Below are 16,369 nucleotides of genomic sequence, written 5' to 3'. Positions count from 1 at the left end.
AATTCTGGCATATGGGAGAAGGGGGCTGTAACAGTGATTGTTGTTAACATTGGGATCCCTCTTGTAGGGCTGGAGCAGGTTACAGCATTCAAGAGGAAATGAGGCTGTGAAGAGATGGATAACAATAGAATGATAGTTCTATATATAAGTGACATTTGGAGATTGGGTGCCAGTGCATGGTTAATTTTTCACTTGGGATTTGGTGCAATATGGGATACACAGTAAAATTCTGAGTGAGTTGAAGTTTACAGTGAGATGTTGAAAGTGAAGACTTGGGAGAAGATTGGAATAATAGGGAGTGGTGCTCATAAGTCATGGATGAGGGTTTCTGCAAATGGTTGAAGCAATAGTGGAGAAATCCATCAAGATTGAGGTTAAATGGGGTCAAAAGCTCAGCTGGCGTTTGAAAAGAAACTAAAATTGTGAATAATTTTCATTCAGCTTAAGACGGAATGCTTTGCCACATTATCAGGATATCTCAGATGGATTTCAAGGAATGACTTGTTTTTTGACATTAGAATCGGTGTTGGTATGAAGGCAATGGCAGCAACTAACTGTACATAAAGATTCATAGAAACATTCAATTTGATGATTGATGAGTGAAATTAATTTTTGGTGGAGTAAGTTGAAGGAAGAAGACTAGCCACAACACTAAGAAACACTATTTCTTCCTTGAGTAGCAACATGAGAGTTGCCAAATCCAGCAATTTAACGTTGTTTCAGGACTGCTGTTTGATATTATTTTAGATTATCACAGATACAGAGAGGATGTTTTCTCAAATGCACTGGAGCCGGTCAATGAGCAGCTACCGAGATGTTGGAGATGTTTATTGGATCCAGATATGTCTAGTTGATTTTCTAAAAAAAAAACCTAGATTCCAACAGTGACAACATGGGGAGCTATTGGGTATGCAGCACTGGTGTACCGTACAGTTTGGACAGTAATAATAGTTGACTGCATTTCATTCATAAGGTGGGAATTCAAGAAAGAATGAAGCACTCATGACTTATTGGATGTAGATAAATCAAGACAAGTGACCAGTTGCCTTATACATCGGGACAATCTAGATATTTCTGAAATGAGCATTTCTATTTTTGAACATTAAAGCAGGAATAATTATTTACAGCCTTTTGAGGATAGCTGTGTTAATGTGAAACATATAACCATATCACTTCAGCATTTTGTCTCCTGAATCCTCAGACATTTTGAATTTTGCCCTAGATTCCACCTTCAACATTTAAAATGGAAAAAAAAGTGAAAATTGATGGAAAATGATGGTACAGTTTCCATTTAAAAATCAAGCAGCACTCACTTAAAACAGATTTGAGGTGTTTTTTTTCCTGAAGATTGCAAGTATTTGGAATTCTGTTCCTGAAAGGGTGGTAGAACACAGGCAGAGACAGAGAGATTCTTGTTCAGCAAGTGGGTGAAAGGTTATCAGGGTAGATGGAACTGGGATTTGAGGTAATAATCAAATCAGCCATGATCTTATTAAATGGGAGAGCAGGTTTGGGGGTGGGTTGCATGTTCTATTCCTGCAGCTATTTCGTAAGTACACATGTCAAAATGCAATCACCAGCTTTCTGATCCAAGTGAATTTAGAAATTAATGATTTTTTTTGTTGAAGAACTGGCTTTTAAGAAATAAAAACTTGCATTTATATTGGACTTCCACCAGCATTTTGAAGTGAATTGTGAAGTGCAGTCACTATTGCAATGTAACACCCAATCTTTGGCAGCAAATTCCTACCTATAGCAATGTGGTGATGACCAGATACTTTGTGCTTGCAATGTCAATTGAGGAATAAGTAATAGCTACCTGCTGTTTTTGTTTTAAATACTGTCAAATATTGGGATTCTTTGTACCCAACTGAAAGGGCAAAGGGGGCCTGAGTTTAATGTCTCATCTGAAAGGTGGCACATCTGATAGTGCATCGCTTCCTCAAAGTGACAGCTTTAATTTTCATGTTGAAGTCAAGAGTGGGAGTTGGATCCAAAACCTTTGGACACAAAGGCAAACATAATCCCAAACTAAACTAGTCCCACCTGTCTGCTCCTGGCCCATATCCCTCCAAACTTTTCCTATTCATGTATCTATCCAAATGTCTTTAAAATATTGTAAATTACCCACAGCCACCACTTTGTCAGAAAGTTTATTCCACAAGTGAACCACTCTGTGAAAAAAAATTGCCTCATGTCTTTTCTAAATATCTCTCCTCTCACCTTAATGCGCTTCCTAGTCTTGAATTCCCTCAACCTAGGGAAAAGACCCTTGCTATTCACCTATCTATGCCCGTCATGATTTCATAAACCTCTATAAGGTCACCCCTGAACTTCCTGTACTCCAGTGGAAAAAGTCCAGCCTTTCTTGATAACTCACACCTTCCATACCCAGCAACATCCTGGTTAATCTCTTCTGAACTCTCTCCAGCTTGATAATATCCTTCCTGTATCTGGGCGACCAGAACTGGACACAGTATTCCAGAAGAGGCCTCACCAATGTCCTGTACAACTCAACATGACGCCCCAACTCCTATCCTCAAAGGATTGAGCAATGAAAGCAAACATGCCAATGCCTTTTTAACCACCCTGTTTAAGTGAGACACAAACTTCAAAGAATTATGTTCCTGCACCCCAAGGTCCCTCTGTTCTACAACACAAGCCAAAGCCCTACCATTAATTGTATAAACCCTACCCTTGTTTGTTGTACCAAAAAGCAATCCCTTGCGTTTATCCAGATTGAACTCCACCTTCCATGTGAAAATAGACAAGTCTCCTTGGCCGGATGGGATCTATCCTAGGATCCTCTGGGAAGCAAGGGAAGAGATTGCCGAGCTTTTGGCATTGATCTTCAAATCATCATTGTCTACAGGAGTAGTGCCTGAGGACTGGAGGATAGCAAATGTGGTTCCCTTGTTCAAAAAGGGTAGTAGAGACAACCCTGGTAATTGCAAATCTGTGAGTGTCACTTCAGTTGTTGGTAAAGTTTTGGAAAAATTATGAGAGATAGGATTTATAACCATCTAGAAAAGAATAATCTGATCAGAGACAGTCAGTACAATTTTGTGAAGGGTAGGTCGTGCCTTACGAATCTTATTGAGTTTTTTGACAAAGTGACCAAACAGGTAGATGAGAGTAAACAGTTGATGTGTATATGGATTTCAGCAAGGCGTTTGATAAGGTTCCCCACAGTAGGTTATTATACAAAATGCGGAGGAATGGGATTGTGGGAGACATAGCAGTTTGGATCAGTATTTGGCTTACTGAAAGAAAACAGAGGGTTGTAGTTGATGGAACATGTTCATCTTGGTGTCCAGTTACTAGCGGTGTACCGCAAGGGTCGGTGTTGGGTCCACTGCTGTTCGTCATTTTTATAAATGACCTGGATGAGGGCTTAGAAGGGTGGGTTAGTAAATTTGCGGATGACACTAAGGTCGGTGGAGTTGTGGACAGTGACGAAGGATGTAGTAGGTTGCAGAGAGACATAGATAGGATGCAGAGCTGGGCTGAGAGGTGGCAAATGGAGTTTAATGTGGACAAGTGTGAGGTGATGCATTTAGATGGAGTAATCGGAATGCAAAGTACTGGGCTAATGGTAAGATTCTTTGAAGTGCAGATGAGCAGAGAGATCTCAGTGTCCATGTAGACAGATCCCTGGAAGTTGCCACCCAGGTTGACAGGGTTGTTAAGAATGCATACATTGTTTTGGCCTTTATTAATAGAGGGATTGAGTTCTGGAACCAGGAGGTTATGCTGCAGCTGTACAAAGCTCTGGTACGGCCACACTTGGAGTATGTGTACAGTTCTGGTCACCGCATTATAAGAAGGATGTGAAAGCTTTGGAAAGAGTGCAGAGGAGATTTAGTAGGATGTTGCCTGGTATGGAAGAAATGTCTTGCGAGGAAAGGCTGAGGGACTTGAGGCTGTTCTCATTCGAGAGAAGAAGGTTGAGAGGTGACTTAATTGAGACATACAAGATAATCAGAGGGTTAGATAGGGTGGACAGGGAGAGCCTTTTTCCAAGTATGGGGATGGCAAACACGAAGGGACACAACTTTAAAGTGAGGGGAGATAGGTATAAGACAGATGTCAGAGGTAGTTTCTTTACTCAGAGTAAGGGTATGGGATGCTTTGCCTGCAATGGTAGTAAATTCGCCAAGTTTAAGTGCATTTAAGTCCTCATTGGACAGGCATATGGACGTACATGGAATAGTGTAGGTGGGATGGGCTTCAGATTAGTATGACAGAGCAGCGCAGCATCGAGGGCCGAAGGGCCTGGACTGTGCTGTAATATTCTATGTTCAATGCTCTATGTTCCATCTTTTAGCCCACTGACCCATTTGATCAAGTTGCCTTTGTAATCTTAGGAAAAAAAATTATTATCTGTCTACTGTGCCACCAATTTTGTTGTTGTCTGCAAATTTAATAACCCTGCCTTCTTTATTCCCATCCAAATCATTTGTAATAATGAAAAGCAGAAGACGGCCCAGAAATGATCTCTGTGAAACACTGCTGGTCACAGGCCTCCAGTCCAAAAAGCAATCCTCCACCATTACTCTGTCTCCTGTTGTTAGGCCAATTTTGTATCTAATTGGCAAGCTTGCCCAGAATCCCATGTGACCTATCTTTACTAATTAGTCTAACATGCAGACCTTGTAAAAGGCTTTACTAAAATCCAAGTAAACAACGTCTATTGCTCTGCCCATATCAATCTTTTTGGTAACTTCCTCAAAAAATTCAGTCAAGTTTGTGAGACATTATTTTCCTCGCACAAAACCATGCTGACTATCCTTAATCAATTTTTGCCCCTCTAAATTTCCATAAATCCCTCCAACAACATACCAACAACCAGCCAGATTCACAGGTCTTTAGTGCCCCTGTTTCTCCTTACAGCCTTTCGTAAACAAAGATACAATATTAACCACCTTCCAGTCATCAGGCACCTCACCCATAGTTATAGATGATGCAAATATTTCTGCAAAGGGTCTCATAATTTCCTCTCTTACTACTCATAATGTTTTGGGATACATTAGATCAGGACCCAGAGATTTATCCACCTTTATATTCTGAGACATCCCGAATTTCCTCTTTTGTAATGTGAACTTTCTTAAAAAAAAATCAAAGTGTATTTCTGTACATTCTCTAGACTCCATTTCTTTCACCACAGTAAAAACTGATGAGGAATATTCATTAGTATCTCTCCCATTTTCTGGGGTTCAGCATAAAGATGACCACCTTAATATTTAATAGGCCCTACACTCACTCTAGTTACCCTGTTGCTCCAAATGTATTTGTAGAATCTCTTTGGATTATCCTTAACCTTACCTGCCAATACTATCTCAATTGAGATTCAGTTGAACCAAGTTGTCAGTGTCTAAATTGAGATTCCCTTTTATTCTTGACTAGAACCTCAATATGTTTATTCATCTATTGTTTGTTAATCTTATCAGTCTTACCCTTCACTCTAACAGGAACCAAGTGCCTCTCTACTCTTGTTATCACACTTTTGAAAGCCTCCCACTTGTCAACCGTCCCTTTACCTGAAGAAGGGCTCATGCCCGAAATGTCGATTCTCCTGTTCCTTGGATGCTGCCTGACCTGCTGCGCTTTTCCATTTTCAACTTTTGAACATTGTCTCATGCCATTAAAATTTGCCTTATTCCATTTAAAAGGTTTAACTTTTGTGGAAGGCTTATCCTTTTCCATAACCAAGTTGAAGCTAATAGAATTATGATCGCTAGAGCCAAAGTGTTCCCCACTTTTACTTCAGTCACCTCTCTGACTTATTGCCCAAATTGTCTAATTTTGCTCTTTCTGTAGTAGGAGCATCCACATGTTGATAAACCAAATAAACCAAAGGGTCTGTTTCTGTAGTATATTACTCTATGACTCTATGTTGCCAACTGAGCAGTGCTGATACAGTTGAAATAAATATGTTGCATACTATTTTGGTAATCCCATAATGGAAGGATACATTGAATACATACATACTCTTAAAATCTATTCATGATATTTGTCTTTTAGATCCAAATGGTGGAGAGTTATCATTTGGAGCATTGTTTCTGTGGAGATTTTTGGATGGACAGACAGCTAAGATTACAAAGAGAGCTTGATCAGTTGGGTCAGTGGGCTGAGGAGTAGCACATGGAGTTTAATTTTGATAAGTGTGGTGTACTGTACTTTGGTAAAACAAACAAGGGCAAGACTTATACAATTAGTGGTAGTGCCGTGGGTCATGTTGTAGGGTAGAGAGACCTACAGGTTCAGGCACATAGTTTTTTGAAATTTACATCAGAGGTAGACAGGGTGGACAAGAAGACGTTTAGCATGCTTGCCTTCATTATTCAGACCTCCTGAGTACAGGAGTTGGAATGTCATGTTGAGGTTGTATAGGACATTGATGAGACCTCTGGAGTACTGTGTGCATTTCTGGTCACCTTGCTATAGGAAAGATTTTTATTGAATTCGAGAGTGTAAGAGTTTCAGTTATAAAGCTAGGCTGGCACTTTTTACACTGGAGTGTAGGAGGTTGAGGGGGTGATCTTACAGAGCTTTATAAATTCGTGAGGGGCATAGTTAAGGTGAATAGCAAGGGTCTTTCCCCAATGGTGGGGGAGTTCAAAAGAAGGGGGCGTATTTTTAAGGTGAGAGGAGAAAGATTTTAACAAGGCCATGAGGGGAAACTTTTTTTACACAGATGGTGATTCATGTGTGGAGTGAACTGCCAGGAGAAATGATGGATACAAGTACAGTTATAATATTTAAAACACATTTGGATGAGTACTTGAATAGGAAAGGTATGGAGTGGTATAGGCCAAAACAGGCAGGTGGGACTAGTTTAGTTTGGGATTATGTTCAGCTTTTGGATTGGTTGGACCAAAGGGTCTGATTCCATGCTGTATGACTGAGTATATTATCTTTTAGATTGTTTATTATGACAGTTGCTTTGTTAAAGCATACAAAATGCTTTGTTTCCAAAGGCAATGGCATAAGCCATTGAAATGTTCTTCTGTCTTTTGGTTTGGAGGGGAGGAAGGTTCATTACAGGTTGAGGCAACACCAGTAAGTTTATCTAGTGATGCCATAAACTGTTGACATGAGCACTTGCATGATAAAAGCAATGATGTATTGTCCCAATAAAAGCACTGCAAAAGGATGGCTGCCGTGGGTATTTACAAATATTTAGTAATATTGCACACAAATAATTGTTTTGTGACATACCACCTAAGATGGCTCAAGTCAAGTAGTTATTCACCATATAGTGAACTCCAATAACAGGATAGAATGGAACCAATATGCTGTTTATTATTTTCTGAAGGGTTGGCACTTAGCTTGGTTGATTACACTCAACAGTACACTTTTTCACAGCATGGATTTCCAAAACAAAGTACCTTCGCGATAGTAATTTGTAAGTTGTTTGCCAACAGACATCATTTGCTAAAAGCCCTGTGTTTATTGATGATAGTGATAACATTGTTAAATATTAGCAATTGCAAACAACACTGGCCAGTCACTGGTTGGAATGTTAAACACTATTAATCTACCATTCTAAAACCCATAAGTTTAGGTGACCTTTTGTCATGTGCTGGATCAAAGCCTATCAACACTGAGCTAAGTATATTTTGCAGTGTGTATATATAGTGTGAATTTTTATCCAAGAGAAAGTTATTGTTCTCACCTAAACAATGTGCGAACACTGTTTTACAGGTGTTTTAAGACACTTTTGGAAATTTGCTTTTGATTTGGGAAACATGGATATAGCACCAAATGCTGGACTATTTTAATACATAAATCTTTAGTTGTATGCAACCTTCAGACTTGACTGAGACCTAAGTGGTGTGTTTGTTGTAGGATGAGGGAAGATGTTGATTTGTGAGGAAAACTTGGCAAAATTAGCCCGTGTCTATCGAAGAACACTTTTTTTTAAACAAGGAGAAACTTGCCAAAAAAACCCTAGTGAACTGCGAATGTTGGGGATCAGAGAGAAACAAATTTCTGGAAAAACTCAGCAACAATGGCAGCATCTACAAAGAGAGAGCAGGGTTAACATTTCAGGTCCAATGACCGTTCATAGCTGTAAGTTTTTAAACTGTTGTGAAGAGGAGTCACTGGACCCAAAATAAGAAATTTGGTAGGTCTGGCAGCAGCTGTGGAGAGGGAAGGAGTGTTCATGTTTTGAGGCTGGTGTGATTTTTCTTCAGAACTGAGGGTGGAAGCTGAAAAGGGTGTTTCCCCTTGGAGAGACAAGAACTAATAGGTACAGAGGTCTCCCATTGAAAATGTTGAGGATTTTTTATTCTGGAAGTCAGGTATCTTTGGAACTCTCTTTTCACCAGAGAATGGTGGAAGAGGCTTACTGAATACTCTTAAGGCAGAGGTAGTAGATTTTCATGTAACAAGGAGGCCAGGATTATTTTGGGGCAGGTGGTATTGTGGAGTTGAAGCCATAACCAAATCAGCCATTATCGAGTTGAATGGTGGAACAGCTGAAGAAGCTGAATGACCTGCTCCAACTCTTAATTCGCATGTTGTTTGCATGTTTAGCCACCAGTTTTAATCATTTTGAATAAAAAGTTTCATTTTCAGAACACTACTCAAATTGTGGAATCCGTTAATTTATCTTGAAGCCATACATAAAAGATTCCTCTGTGATACATTTGGCTTCAGTAATTATTAATTTTTTTTAAAAAACTCTCATCATTTGGAATCACTTCCTAAAATGGCCATAAAGCTTTTTCAAAAGAAATGCTTACTGCAGTTCTTTTCTGTCTATACTCCCCTAGCATTAGTTACTGTAATAATTACTAAGCTTTCCCCAAGGAAATCTGGAATGTGTGTCTTTATGCTATTTTAAAAAATAAAATAAACGGATATTGGCTCATTTCCCAGATACAGGGCATTATTCATTATGATTTGCTGTGAAGAGACAAAAATAAGAGTAGGCTTTTTTTCTTTTAATGTCTTCAAATAAATTTAGTTTAGTTTCGATTATTTCCCGAAATGCTTTTCCTTTGTGAATGACAGCCAGATGAAGAACTGAGGCAAATGTAACGTTTTTCATTAAAGGAACGTTGGAACAAGGCTATTTCATGTAGCCTCTCTGTTTGATGATACAGGGCAACAGGACTTGTGCTTGGGTAAACTCCCATTTATTAAAATTCCAATCTGAATTGTTCAGTCACAGGAAGCAGAAGGTTAATTCGAGACCAAAAAAGAGAAAATGCTGGAAAACCTCAGCAAGTCTGGCAGCATCTGTAAGGAGAGAAAAGAGCTGACGTTTCGAGTCTAACTGACCCTTTGTCAAGGATGGCTTTTCTTGAGTAATGACAACTTTAGGACATGAGCGGCCACCACTTTTTCACTTTTCCTTTTCTTCCCCAAGTTCATAACTCAGCAACAATAAATTGTAGCTTATGCTGAGTTCTTGATTTAGCTGTGCAAGTATTTCCCAGGGATTGCAGTCATCCCGTTTTTAGTTTTGAAGATTTCCTCTGGTCTCTTACCAATTTGTCAATAAGCTCTTCAATGAGCTTATCAAGTGGTTAACTGGAGTTATGTGCATTGTCAGTTGCCCTTCTCCATGCCTTTACTTTCTTTTGATAATTGAAGTGTGCAATGCAGATGTGGGATGACTGTGCCAACTGAGGGTGCTATTTTCAAAGTGCACATCCAACTGCAGTCACCCACTTGACCAATGGAAAACTCAGTCCATAGTGTGTGTTTCTTAGAAACAGGGATTGTGTTTTTAAAAAAAACATTCCTCAAATAATTTATTATTGTACCCATTGTGAAATGGCCCCTAGGGACCATATAGCCATGGCATTGAATTACTATTCCTTATTTATTTTGAAGCCAGTGTTGTAGTTGGGCTGTATATTTGAATTCCTTACTGGCAGATTCCCTCTATTTTTATGCAGAATGGGATAGTTCTGTGGCAGTCATATGGGTTTATACATCTTACTCACTGTTTGATCCACCAGTTTATAGAAGCCTTCATCATATCCTCAATAATATGTCAACCCTGAAATTGGGAATCTGGGATCTCGAGATGTGAAATTCTGCAGACATTTTCCCAGTTGTAACTTTGAAAGCTCCCCAGAGATATATTTTTCTGAATGTGGTGATTTTCATCAGTGTATTTGATCCCATCCTTTTTCTTGACTGGAAAGCGCAAGTGTGCATACTGTATTAAAGCTTTGATTCATAACATAATTAACTTGGCATTAGTGTGTTTTTAGAATAAGATTGTCTTGATACAGTGTTATTGTGTTGGAGTAATGGAGTACTATCACTCAAATTTAACTAGTCAATGTAATTAGATGTTCATAATATATTTGATTTTACTGCATGATTTAACAGCTTTTCTTCATCTTTTCAGGCAGCCAACAGTTATCTGCGAGATCAGTGGTTTCATTCGTTGCAGTGGAAGGTATGTAGATGGCCAAGTGTCCAAAAATTGCTCATAGCTAAATCTGTGTAAAAATTGACTTTTCAAAGCAGAATGGCACGGGGCAATCTGGTAAGAGGTTGTGAGCTGTACTTAACACTCAAAGCTTTGAGGCTTTGCATATTCATTCTGAAAATGTGCTGCAGAAGAGAGATAAACAGGTTCAATCCCTCAAACTTATGTATAGTAAGTTGTTATTCATTGACAGATGATAACTCTCAAAACAGAGGAAACGTTGATTGGTGTATTGACCAGAAACCACAGCAATGATGATTAGTTAAAAAGTGCACCATTGGCACTATCCCAGGAGCAGATAACATGGCAGCTGCTTCGCCAAGATCAAAAGTGATAAGTGAAAATCACAATGCTTTGATGCAAATATGCAAATCAGACTTCCCCAGTTTTGGCAATTAGTTAGTCATCATCAAACACACCAAACTGATGGGAGTGTGTTTGAGAGAGGTGAAAGTTTTGTCTGAGACAGTTTAAAGACAGCAGCCTGGAATGGATAAATGTGAGACATTGATTTTTAATTTGAACATCATTCTCAGAAATAAACATGAAATTGTTATTGGGAGCTGAAAAGATCTTTATTTTTGTATTTCAACTAAGGTGACAAATAATGCCATTGCAACAGTTATATGGGCTTTCTAACCCAGAATGCATGAAATAAGCCATGCACAACAGAAGCCAGACTTTTGCTATTAGTAAAAAGGCCATACAACAACCAATGGTTGTAATACAGAAAAAATGACATGTGAAACACTTGCTAACTAACATAGTAGTTCTAATATATTAACACTTGTTTGTTATTAATTATGACCTTCCTAGTAAATATAAATAGATGGAAATTTTGATACATCTTTTTCTAACTGAGCATCATTTAAAAGAAAATCAAGTCCTGCTTTTCCTGTTTGAGTGTTCTTTGTCATAGTTGTTACTTGTCCTTAAACTAACAACAAAAATATTTTCGCTACGTTTCAGTTGCTTTGCAAATTCATATTCATTGTACTGGGTCTGATATACAAGACCAGTGAGCATCAGGGCTCACAACTGCTAAGAAAGTCATCCTCAATGCTGTGGGGCAGCCCAAGAAGTAGTATTTATATTCCCCGTCATGTTGGCCTCATGGCATTAAAGCTTTTGAGTACAGTATTGGTGCTTTATAATGTCTGCATAAATACTGCCAGTGTCCAGTACTTATCTTGGTAGTGAAAGATTGATGGAAGATTGGTCAATTGGCTACAACTACATCCAATCCTGCCCTCAACAGGATTGGAGGTAGTTGTAGCCAACCCCCAACATGCACTTCAAATTAGGAGTTGTAGATAAGACATCTGGCAGGGAACTCTAGTTAAATTTTTCCCTCTGAATTTAAAGACTCAGAAGTCAATTACAGTGAAATTAGTAATTGCCTCAATTGACGACAGGTAACTTTGCAAGAACTAGAATAGAACTCTTGGAGCACTGAGATCTATATGATTTAGGAGATTGAGCCTGTAGGGTTAATTTTGACCTTGTATGATCGAGTAAAATGGATGACAGTCAGCCTACAGCCCAGTTTACATCTCATTCTTAACAATTCCCTTGACTTAAATGGAAATAAAACTTTGGAAAATAAGAAGGTAAGATATAGGAGCAGAATTAGGTCATTCTGCCTATTGAGTCTGTTCTTCTATTTTGTTATGGCTGATATGTTTCTCAAATGTATTCTCCTGCCTTCTCTCCAAATCCCTTGATCCCCTTACAAATCAATTACCTATCTATCTCTGTCTTAATTACACTTAATGACTTAGCCTTCACAGCCTTCTGGGGCAATGAGGGAATTCCTCCTCTTCTCATCCCATCATCTTGAGCCTGTGCTTTTGGATCCTAGTCTCTCCTTATGGAAACATCTTCTCCATGTCTACCCTATCTGGGCCTTTCAGTTTCTGGAAGTTTCAATCAGATCCCTGTTCATCCTTCCAAACTCCACCAAGCAGACACCCAGAATCCTCAACTGCTCCTCTTGACAAGCCATTCATCCCTGGAATCAGTGTTGTGAATCTCCTCTGGAACCCTAACGCACTGCAATATCCTTTCTTAGATACAAGGTCCAAAACTGCTCACAGTATTCCTCATGTGGTCTGATCAGACCTTTACATATCCACAGCAGTACATTTCTATTTGTGTATTCTCACCTTTGTGAAATGAATGCTAACTTTGCATTTGCCTTCTTAACTGCCAACTGAATCTGCATGTTAACCTTAAGAGAATCCTGAACTAGGGTTCCTAAATCTCTTTGCGCTTCAGATTTTCAAAGCTTTTGTCCCTTCAGAAAATAATCTATGCCTCTATTTCTCCTATCAAAGTGCATAATCCTCACGCTTTCCCACATTGTATTCCATCTGACACTTCTTTACCCCATCTCTTAGTCTGTCTAAGTCCTTCTGCAGCCTCCTGCACCCTCATCACTCCGTGTCCCTCCACCTATCTTCGTGTCATCTACAAACTTAGAAACAATGTTCTCGGTTCCTTCATCCAGATTGTTAATATATAACGTGAAAAGTTGTGGTTCTAACACTGACTCTGTAGAACATGACTGGTCACTGGCTGCCACCCTGAAAAAGACCCCTTCTGCCTCACACCCTGCCTTCTACCAGTCAGCCAATTCTCTATCCATGCCAGTGCCTTGCCTCTAACACTATCAGCTCTTGTCTCACTAGCAACCCCTGAAAGGCTTCCGGAAATCCAAGTTGATCACATCTACTGGCTGTCCTTTGTCTAACTTGCTTATTGCCTCCTCAAAGAATTCTAATAGGTTTGTCAGGCATGACCTTATCTTGATGAAGCTGTGCTTACTCTGCCCTATTTTACCGTGCACTTCCAAGAACTCCACAATCTCATCCTTAATAATGGGCTCTCAAATTTTACTAACAACTGGGCTGCTGACTTGAGACCATGCATTTTACACAAAGTCATAAAGTCAAAATCAGCTCCCCTGGATTCCAGAGCAAAAGGAGAGAATGTAAAACTGACAAGAGCCATCAGAAAAACTATAGTTACTAATCGAAGATTACTGTGTGTTCTTCCAGGATTTCCGAGGTATGCATGGATCAAGAGAATGATTTACTGCCAGTCTGCTATATTTGTTTGACTTGGTTAGAAAATGCATTGGGGCCATAGAGTCATAGAAATGTACAACATGGAAACAGACCCTTCGGTCCAACCTGTCTATGCCGACCAGATATCCCAACCTAATCTAGTCCCACCTGCCACCAACTGGCCCATATCCCTCCAAACCCTTCCTATTCATATACACATCCAAATGCCTCTTAAATGTTGCAATTGTACCAGCCTCCACTACATTCTCTGGTAGCTCATTCCATACACGTACCACCCTCTGCGTGAAAAAGTTGCCCCTTAGGTCTCTTTTATATCTTTCTCCTCTCACCCTAAACCTATGCCCTCGAGTTCTGGACTCCCTGATCCCAGGGAGAAGACTTTGTCTATTTATCCTGTCCATGCCCCTCATAATTTTGTAAACCTCTATAAAGTCACCCCTCAGCCTCCTACACTGCAGGGAAAACAGCCCCAGCCTGTTCAGCCTCTCCCTATAGCTCAAATCCTCCAACCCTGGCAACATCCTTGTAAATCTTTTCTGAATCTTTTCAAGTTTCACAACATCTTTCCGATAGGAAGGAGACCAGAATTGCACGCAAGCAATGATTTTGCGAAGTAGTGAGGGAGACACTGGTCATGCTCATTTGAGGATAAAGTTTAGACTGGAGAGAATCAGTTCACTGGTGCATTCACTAACACAAGTGCACTGGTATCAGCGGTTTATGAGTCCTGCAGACAGTTTTCCAAAATAGGTGTATGGTCTCTTGAATGTGGCTTCTTCAAGGCCTTATTGCCAAATATACAAGAACCTGAGCAGAAAATACACGTAACTGTAAACTAGCCCCTGGCTTTTGAAGGGATCACTGGAGGCTGCTGAAGAACATTTAAGGAAAACGAAGAAATCTAAATGTGGGGTGAGGAGCAGAATTAACTGTCCTCGCTTGATCCTTTATACATCTGCCTTTCTCCTGCCCGTGCCCCACACACAACTACACTGTTTGTGCTGCTGGACTTATCAGTATTAAAACATTAAAACCAGAAAGTGCTTAATTCAAACATTATGTATTAGGATACATTACTGTCTCACTCACATTTAAAACGTCCCTCATTTACTTTCACATTTTTATCTTGTTGTTTTCATTTCTAATCACTAATGGTTGTAATTTCAAAAGTCATACTAACTGCCGCTCAGTTTACTTTAAATTTCGGCCATATGATTGCCTCTTAAGATTGAGATTGCAATGTGTGGTGAAGCTGTGAACATTAACAAAAATATAATATTTACATTGTTGCTGCACATACTGATGAAAACAATTCCTTTTGATGGAAAAGTATGAACTAGGGTCCTAGCTGAGGGGTTCAGGCATGCACTTCACATTTCTGTCCATCCGTAAAGCAAGTTTCTCTAATTTTGTGTTAGGTGTACTTTACAATGCACTCTCTGTGGCATGTCTAAGTGTGTGGCACCCCTTTCATAGAACTGTCAGTGTTCTAGGTGATGTGCAAGTAAATATGCTGTAGGATGTTTCTTCAACTATCAAAGCAACCAGCTTTTAAAGCAATGAATAAACACTGCATCCTTGCATCTCATAAATTACCTTGTTGTGCATGACATATTTTATTAATAGGCTTGGGTATTGCACCTGAGCCTGTTGATGTGGCTTGTCTCAAGAGATACCGAGCAATGTGTATCCTAGGTACCTAAGGAGCAAATTAAACACCTCTTATCCTCTTTGTTTGGTCTGTCTACACGCTGCTTTTGATAGGCAGTTGACACAGAATTTCCATTCTCATTCTAAGTGTCAAAGGAACCAAGTGCTCAAAGGCATTTGAAAATGTTGTTTGGGACACAAAGTTGTACCATGCCTTTTTCTTACTTTATATCCATATTTCTGAAACATATCAGAGGCTCTGCATATGATGTGGGGTAAGAGGTGATAGAGTGCTAAGTGATTCTTGACTTATGAATTCAAAGCACTCTTGGCTCTAAAATCCTAAGAAATGTGGAATAAAAGGGTTAGGTGAGTAATCTTGATTGCACGTGCAGATATTCTCCTTCAGACATTGAAGGACTCCTGACTGTAAAGCACTTTTGACATTCTGCCAGCAATGAAGATTTCTTCATTCTGAGCTACTGTCAAACTAACTGTCTCCTGTACAGATTAGTGGAATATGTAGCACAGGTTTTAATCTTCCGTATCTGGCAATCTTCCTGGTAAGTTTGCCTCATTGGTCCTACCCTGAGAAGTGTGAGATAGGGGGTCAGTAAGTTGGTTTGTGATGCAAACTTATGCGTTCAATTCCCATTGGCTGAGGTACCGTGAATGGCTTTCCTTCTCGACCTCTCCCCTTACCTGAGCCATGGTGATCCTCAGGTTAAACGCCCATCAGTTGTTAATCTTTAATGAGAGAGTATTATTTCTTCTGAATTCCTTATTTGGTTTGGGGTTACTATCCTGTAAATTGTCTTTAGTTTTGTTGTTCCCAACACTCCCTCTGTGTCTACTTGAACAAAACCATTCATCATTTTAGAGACTTCTATTAGGTCAGCTGTCCAACTCTTCTTTCCAATAGGAAAGAGACTCATTCTATTCTCTCTTTGGCTAATGTGTATGATCTCACAGTTCTTTGTCATTTTGTTTTGCATACTCTCCTGTGTCTCTATATCCTTTCTATGATATAATGACCAGAACCTCTCACTAATTGTGGTCTTCCAAGATTTGGTCTAAGTTTAGTACTGGTTAGTACTGATGAAGGGCTTTTGCCCGAAACGTCAAATTTCCTGTTCCTTGGATGCTGCCTGACCTGCTGTGCTTTAAC

At 39.5% G+C, this 16,369-nt stretch overlaps 1 protein-coding gene across 2 annotated transcripts in view; it reads left to right on the top strand.

Annotated features, from left to right (window-relative positions):
* The window catches only part of cmip (c-Maf inducing protein), a 220,290-nt gene that overhangs the window by 119,209 nt on the left and 84,712 nt on the right, over positions 1-16,369 (top strand). For both annotated transcript variants that reach the window (XM_060838000.1, XM_060837999.1), the window contains exon 3: positions 10,379-10,429. In XM_060838000.1, the coding sequence (XP_060693983.1) occupies positions 10,379-10,429 (51 nt within the window). The remainder of the gene's footprint in view (positions 1-10,378; positions 10,430-16,369) is intronic.

The sequence above is a fragment of the Hemiscyllium ocellatum genome, chromosome 17, assembly GCF_020745735.1.
Source record: "Hemiscyllium ocellatum isolate sHemOce1 chromosome 17, sHemOce1.pat.X.cur, whole genome shotgun sequence".
Lineage (NCBI taxonomy): Eukaryota > Metazoa > Chordata > Chondrichthyes > Orectolobiformes > Hemiscylliidae > Hemiscyllium > Hemiscyllium ocellatum.
The sequence above is the reverse complement of the archived record's forward strand: the minus strand, read 5'-3'. Positions and strand labels throughout refer to the sequence as shown.